Source organism: Chanodichthys erythropterus, chromosome 12, assembly GCF_024489055.1.
Source record: "Chanodichthys erythropterus isolate Z2021 chromosome 12, ASM2448905v1, whole genome shotgun sequence".
Lineage (NCBI taxonomy): Eukaryota > Metazoa > Chordata > Actinopteri > Cypriniformes > Xenocyprididae > Chanodichthys > Chanodichthys erythropterus.
The window spans coordinates 35,457,742-35,465,523 of NC_090232.1; the positions used below are offsets into that span (position 1 = coordinate 35,457,742).

The 7,782-nt window shown below is 38.0% G+C and overlaps 1 protein-coding gene across 1 annotated transcript in view; it reads left to right on the top strand.

Moving 5' to 3' along the window:
* suclg1 (succinate-CoA ligase GDP/ADP-forming subunit alph) overlaps positions 1–7,782 on the top strand; it is a 36,857-nt gene that overhangs the window by 11,160 nt on the left and 17,915 nt on the right. Inside the window, exon 8 of the mRNA XM_067405065.1 lies at positions 4,961–5,149. Within this exon, the coding sequence (XP_067261166.1) occupies positions 4,961–5,149 (189 nt within the window). The remainder of the gene's footprint in view (positions 1–4,960; positions 5,150–7,782) is intronic.

Sequence of the window (7,782 nt, forward strand, 5' to 3'; positions counted from 1 at the left end):
TTTGGTTAACATCCAGCCTATGTATTTTTTTGTTTGTTTTTTAGCACATATTTGAACATGCAAATGAGGTTTGCTATTTCTGTCTGTTCTTCTCAGAAAGCTATTTTATTCATTCAAAAGACTTTGAATATAATGCACAAGTCATATCCCTATTTTGTGCTGGTTTTGTCATTTAATTTTTGGTGAACTGTGCCTTTAAGATCTTCCATACACACCCCCACTCAAAGGTTAAGAATCACTGTTATACATTCATGAATCGCTTTTAGACTCACGAGTCAGTGCTTATTTTTTCGTAGCCCTTGGGATGTACACAGTGTTTTTCATCTTCTGGATCAGCAGCTTTCTCCAACAAACAGGAACCCTCACCACACATGGAGCTCCTCTTTCCGCGCTGGCAGGAGCTTCTTGCCCCTGAGCTCACATTGTTTCTGTGAATGAGAAAACGGCCTCCAGCTGCTCTTTGATCTGTTTTGGCTGTGAAGGAAAATCTACAAGGTTTTCATTGTGATCTTTGGACCAGCCAGGCTGGATTTCATTCACAGTCAAACACCTCCTCCACTCCTAACGGCGCCTCAGTTTGTGTCAACATTAACCATGTCATATTTATTCCTCCAATCTGAGAGTCATAGAGAGCTGATGCATTAGCAAGTCTCTTGCATTGAGAGAATTTTTCTGTCTGTGATATAAAAAAAAAACTCATGGATACTCATGGAATCATTTCAGCCGTGCTGATTGAGCCAAATTACATACAGCAAACTGATGCATGAAAGTCCATTTTCTCAAGAGGAACTCAGACGGCCAGACGCGATTCAAATGAAACTCCAGTCTGAGAGTGTAGCAGCGTAGGAGCACAGTAACCCCAGGAAAATCAAGAAGCCGCTCTGAATATGTTAACTGCATGTACAAGTGCCTCATTTTTGAGCAAGTGCTTGGATGTTCAAAGAACCTCTCCTCCATCCTGTGAATCAGACTGTGTTAAAGAGCTCGTTTTTATTGTTGCCACATTTCAATTGAACTGAAATGGTGAAATGTCAATCTGCAATTTTCAGCATTGTTGAGAAGTTTCACAGTTGCAGACACCATTAAGCCTTTTCTTTACTTGGAGAAAAGCAAGCATGTTGCTCTTTGTGCACGCCTGTCAGTTAAATTAGTGGGAGAATTGAATTATTCCTCGCCGACTTGCTGATTGTATGAAATTGGTCCTTTCAGGTAAACTTTTCTCATTACCTCAACAAGGTAGTTTTTAAGTGAATGCTCCAAAGATGGCCTTGGCCATGAATAATGGAGATCAATACATGGTCATGCTACATTTCATGCAGTGGATTCAGCCTTGGGAGAAGCATTTGGCAGTTATGAAATTTTCCGTCTGCGCCGCTGTTAACAAGACCTGAATTGATCAGACTGTTAAACGCATGCCGGTCTCATTAAGAAGTGCGGACAGGGATGATACATCAGGTTCAAGGCGGTAATGGAAGCGGCGATCCATATAGGAGCTTGTAAACTATTAGCTCTAGAAAAAGTCGTGACAGATTTATGTTGTTGTATGAATCCTTTTAGACTGGCCTAAGAAGAGCATCTGTTTTTCTTTTGGAATAATAGCAGTGACAAAGGGCTCATGGTCCAATCCCATAACTTCACTGCACATTTAAACGCTCACACACTTCCTGTTGAATCCATATCTGGTACTTGCTTTTTATTAGCTGCAGTGGCATTGTGCAAATAATGGTGTGAGCACCCTGTTTTCTTCTTTTCTGTTAATTTGTCAACTCCCTACATGCATACACCAGTAAGTCCTTGTGTCAGAATTGCCAAGGCAAACTGCAAAATTGCTTTTCAGCCAAATTAGCATATTGATATGAATATTCCTCTCAAGTGCTTGTCAGCTATACGCTTGTTTTTGCTTATTGCTAACATTTGTCACCTGGGGAACATTGCCCATTAAGATCCACTTGCAGTCCACAGTCACCACGACACTATTGGGGGCTGCTGAATGATGGAGAGGAAACTTTCCAATGGTTAACATGGAAACTTTAAAAACTGTGTTTTCTGCTAACGTTCATTGCATATCTATAATCTATTTTTCTGTAAAAATACATTCAATTAGTACACTTCTAAAAGGATAGCTCATCCAAAAATGACAATTCTGTCATTATTTGCTCACCCACGTGTGCTTCCAAACATGTACACTGTTATGTTTTTTTCTATGGAACACAGAATTTTTTTTTTTTTTTAAAGAATTTTCACAAAACAAGGAGTAAATGATGACAGCATTTGGGTACTTTTGGATGTACTGCTACTTTAAGACCCATATTACTTATGTAACTGCTAAACAAGCTCAAAATGGGGTTGACTGGAGAGTGTCTGAGAAAGTCATTGTCATTCAACAAAAATGGAGCACAAAATGAAAGGACAGCGTTCCACTTCAGCATTCTCTAAAGGTTTTGTGCATGAGCAAAATATAATTACCTCAGTTCATTATCGTAATCTTCCCAGATTAGACTTTAGTCTGCAGTCAGCTGCACGAACATGAACAGCTTGAGCAGAGCTTGAGCTTTGAACCGGCTCCTGTGGAGCGCTATAATGTTAGCGAGTAGTTGAAGATTATCAAGTATTAAGTTAGACTGTCTTTGACTGGCGGTCACATTCATTTCACCGTCTCTACCTGAAGTTTGTATTCCCATTTAAAGTTTCTAGTGAAATCAAAAATTGCCTGTGAAGTTTAGAAACCTTCTCTCTTGCGAAATGCTAATGAGCACGTCTGAATTAGTGCTGGCTCCGTTTGAGCCCAAGGGAGTCTATAATACCATAGAAAACGATCCATTAGCATTCTTATTGATCTCGATGGCAATAGCTCAGCTGGCACAGGAACCCACAGAAGTATGCAACTGAAAAATATCTTTTGTAATATATTTATATGATAAAATAGTATTATCAAAATATATATATTTTTTTTTTTTTGATGGGACTGGCACATGCTTACCAGCCAAGCCTTTCAGCCTGTCTAAGAAAAGCTGACAAAATTGCCATAAAAACATCCAAAACCATTTTATTCTAGACACTCTCATCCACCTGTTGTGATTATAAAAACCCACATCCCACTCTGGAATTATGATGTCATTCACGAGGATAGAATATGGTGGGAATGAGGAAAAAACAGCCTGAGCATGATGGCCCATCAGTAATGGCAGTTAATTGGCATGGACATGACAAATTACCTTCCATGAAAGTGAGATTGTATTAAATGACAGACTCTAGTCACTGTCTGCCCATCTGCTTACTCCCACACAAGCTATTAGATGCCTTGATCTGCCTACATTTTAATGCCAATTGAGCACAGTATGTGCTGTCTAAAAGCCCCTGCACTTATCTTTACCTCTTATTTACAAGTCTATAAAAATAGAGACTCACCTCCTGTAATTGTGTCTCAAAACACAATTATTCTTGTAGGCCTTACTTAGCTTGACTATGACCATAGTTATTTTTATGGAGACCCATAATGCAGTGGTCAAATAAAAACATACTTTTGCTGTATATTGTGCTACCTAAGATTTGAACTAATTTTATATACATTAACCCAAACACTACTGTTCAGAAGTATGGTGTCAGATATATATTTTAATGTTTTAGTAAAGATGTCTCACCAAGGCTGCATTTATATAAATAATTTCAAGAATAAATTATTATCATTGTTGAAAACAAGGTCTCTTTTAGGGGACCTCCCACCTCATATTATTTCATCACAAAAGTTTTGTAAGCAAATGCAACGTTTCTTGGGGCAAAGCAAAAGTTTTGCGAGCGATCAGTTTTTTGGGGGGAATGCAAACGTTTTACGAGCAAACGGGGGTTCCTAAAGCATTGACATATAATTTTTCCTCCCATCTCATTCCCATCCCATCTCATGTGACAGTATCAAATTTTCATGTTGTGGTAATTGCTGACGCTTTTATCACGGTATATGGTATTATCACAATATTGAAATAAGTTGCAAAAAAAAAGTGTTGTCATAGTATAACAAGTTTAAGAATTTTTTCTTATAACAAAAAGAACTCTATATTTTTGTGTATTGCCTTATTGTATTTAAATGTTTAAAGTAAAATGTTTCAAACCAATTGAAAAAGTCATAAAGAATTATAAAGAACAACAGGTAACACTTTACAATAAGGTATTTAATGTTAGTAGGCTATTTATTTTCAAACCTTAAACATTTATTTAAAAAAAAAAAGAAAATAAATAGCCTATTAAGTCTTTAAGTATTAAGTATTTGGTGCTGTGATGAACAACATTGCAAATGCAAAAAACTGAATGGCTCTTTGAAGCATTTTAAATACTGTAGTAGCAGCTGGGTTTCCGGGGTAACCGCTGCATTTCTGCTGTTCCATCAGCACCCTCTGCTGTACAGAGAGTGAACGTGCACTTTCATTCAGCGCGTCTCCTTCACTCATTCCACCATGTGCTTCTTGTGCACTTTGGGCTTGTTTACTTTTGAGTGTGTGTCCCTTTTACGCAGCATACAGCGGTGTTGTGCATTTTATATGGTGGATGGGGAAAGTATTCTTAAAATGTATTATAAAAATTGGAATAATTCGTAGTAAATAATTATTCACGGTATTTTGAAGTGCCCACGATAACAATATTGTGCATATTCATTATCGTGATATCGTATATCGTTCATTACCGAATATTGGCACATGTCTACCATCACCTTTACCACCATGTCTCTTTAGGGGCTCTGAAAAAAGAAAAAAAAAATTAAGCAGCTTAATATTTTTGTGGAAACCATGATATATCTTTTTAATAAAATTTGATGAATATTAAGTTCAAAAGCATTTATTTGAAATAGAAATATTTTGTAACAGTGTAAAAATCTTTCTATCACTGTCACTTAATGAATCCTTGCTGAACATAAGTGTAAATGTATTAAAAAAACACTTAACTTATAGTTTTTTTTTTCCCTCTTCAGGGGGCCAATGCTAAGCCGGTGGTGTCGTTCATTGCTGGCTTGACAGCCCCTCCTGGAAGGAGAATGGGGCATGCAGGAGCCATCATTGCCGGAGGCAAGGGGGGTGCCAAAGAGAAGATCGCCGCTCTTCAGTCGGCTGGAGTCATCGTCAGCATGTCTCCGGCTCAGCTGGGCAGCACCATGTTCAAGGTGAGACAGTTTTCTCTCAGTGTGAGCTGTAACTCAGAGGCAGAGTCACCACAGAGCTGCACTCCTCGTGTCTTACCTCACTGTCTAAATGCTCAGCACCTGTTTTTAGTTTCTGCAAACTCAAACATGCTGAGAGCAAGCCATTAAAGACATTTTTTAAGTAAAAAATCTATTTGTTTTTATTTTTCTCCTTTTAGTTTAAAGCATCACAGTGAGGTCAGCTCACTGAGAACTGTTTTTAAAGTAGATTTATCGGTTTGTGCGGCTCTAGCCGAACCGGCTCTGGGAAATTCACTATTCTGCGGGCCAAACCGGTGACTAATGTAAAGGGCCCCCTTAGACAACCATAGCAGTTTTTACCATAAGATATTCAATGGAAAACTACACCGCAAGAGAGAAAATGAACAAAGCTCCATTTATATTGGTGAGTTAGCAGCTCTGCCTCTTTCTCAATTTATCACAGCCAGCACTTTTAACAAGATGTATAAAAAGTGAAAGCGTGTATTGCACTCATTCATCATTTTAGCCTTTCATTATCAGCACTAGCAAACGCTCCTTCCTCTGCATCAATACCATTTTCTTTCCTCTTCCACCACACCCCTGGATTCTAATTTGTAATCATTGGAAGTAATGATGAAAAACACTCTGGCTGGTTGTTAATTTTGCAGCCCATTGTGTTCATACATCTGTGTTTATCTCACTGGCCAATTTAATAATGATGGCACATACGCACGCCTAAAAGATGATTGTGTGTTTCCTCGCTTTTTGACCATGTTAACACACACACGTATGTTGGCAACTCACTCACGATGTACCAGCCACAATCCCACCCGGAATATTAACCCTTTATCCCATAGTGTCTCCCATTATTCCTTGCATTTATGCCTGGATGATATAGCCAAGAAATATCTGTCAGCTTTTTGACTCCATTCATTATTTGTTTTTATGCATAATTTTGATCAAACCAAATTTAAATTCATTTTACGTCAACAACAGATCCCAAACTTTTCAACTTTTTAATACAGAGTGGTTTACAGCAATATTTACATTATAGAGTGTAAAATACCACATTGTGGCGCTTCTGTAAATATTTTTGAGTGATGATACAAACAAACTTTTGAATCGGTGTTTGAAATCTTAAGATAAATGAACAATTTGAACTGATTCATAGAAAAAATCGATTAATTAAAAAAATTCAAACCTTTTTTTTTTTTTGGCAAGTATCTGTCTTAACGCTTTACAGTTTTAGGAAACTTAATGACTAAAAATGGACGGGTTAAATCAATATTCACTATGATTAATTTTATTTCACATGTATGCATTTCAAAATCTTTGTAAATGTATTCAGTGAATATTCAGTAAATCACCCAACCCTACTAATGTGTACAACTGCACACAACACAGGAAGATACTAATCATGCTCTCATTCGTTTACCCTCTCTCTCTTACTAATTATGTAATCACAGCAAATACTTAATTTCTTGTGTTACTTGAGGCCATTTCCTGCAATATTATTTCAGGAGGCAAGTTGGCTTGACCACTAGATGGCAGTCGAGCTTCAAGTATTTTTACAGAAGAACCTGAGCATCTTCGTTTCTAAAACATGACATTTGCATAAGGGAATTCTCTCTGAAATGCACCATTCCGTCACCCTTAGCTGTGGAAAATGCATTTTCAAAAGCACAATGCATCACCCTGTAGCTGTATGCTTTTGTAAATTAACTATGTAAATAGCTATTCCTGACTGGAACAATCTACATTTGTCTTTGTATCATACAATGCATTTATCACAGTTTTATGTGTTTACCCACAGCTTCGGTAAAGGGTTTTTCCCCCCTGTGCGATTAACCTTTACACGGCCTCAAATCCTGAGATTCACAGAGCAATCTCCTGTTTAATGCAGGGAGCTTTCCAGGTGTTAGAATTTCCGAATATGAAAATGTATGCTAGATTCCTAAAGAAAGACTATGAGAGATGCCAAGCACAAACTATGACCAAATACAGCATGAATACAGTCACACACACAATATGAAAAAAAAATCAAGAAACTCAGGAATGAAAGATTTTGTGCAACAGACAAGGTCATAACAGAGTGGGGTTTCATAGTATTTTTCACATTTTAGGATGAGACAAATACAGTAAAAATCACAATTCCAAAGAATGAATATTAAACTGAAGGTTAAACTGCTCCTTTAGCAGCTATGTATCCGTTGCCTGGCAAGGCCAGACTGATCTATCTTCTACAAGATATATCAGTCTGGTCAGTCCGCCCTCCGTCACAATTCGAGTCAACTCCAAACAGTACCCTGCAATCAGATTCGTTTATTTCAGTGACGCAAACAGCGTCACTCTAGTGTGGCGAAAGTCCCTTCAATATCAACAAACATTGCACACGGGAGACCCGAGAGTTTGTTCTATTCAGCCGTGAATTCAGTTTTAAATGACCAAAAACACATTAATTATTTACTTTTCGCTGTCGACTCTCTTGTCGCTTTGCTAACGTCATATCCGCCCTTCTCTGATTGGTTTACTCCGCTTCCTGTTTGCTCGGATTTGCTCCGCCCTAGAAATCGAATTGATTCAATGGCCGACCAGACTCATCCGCTGGTACAGTGGTGAGGCTGGATTTTCCA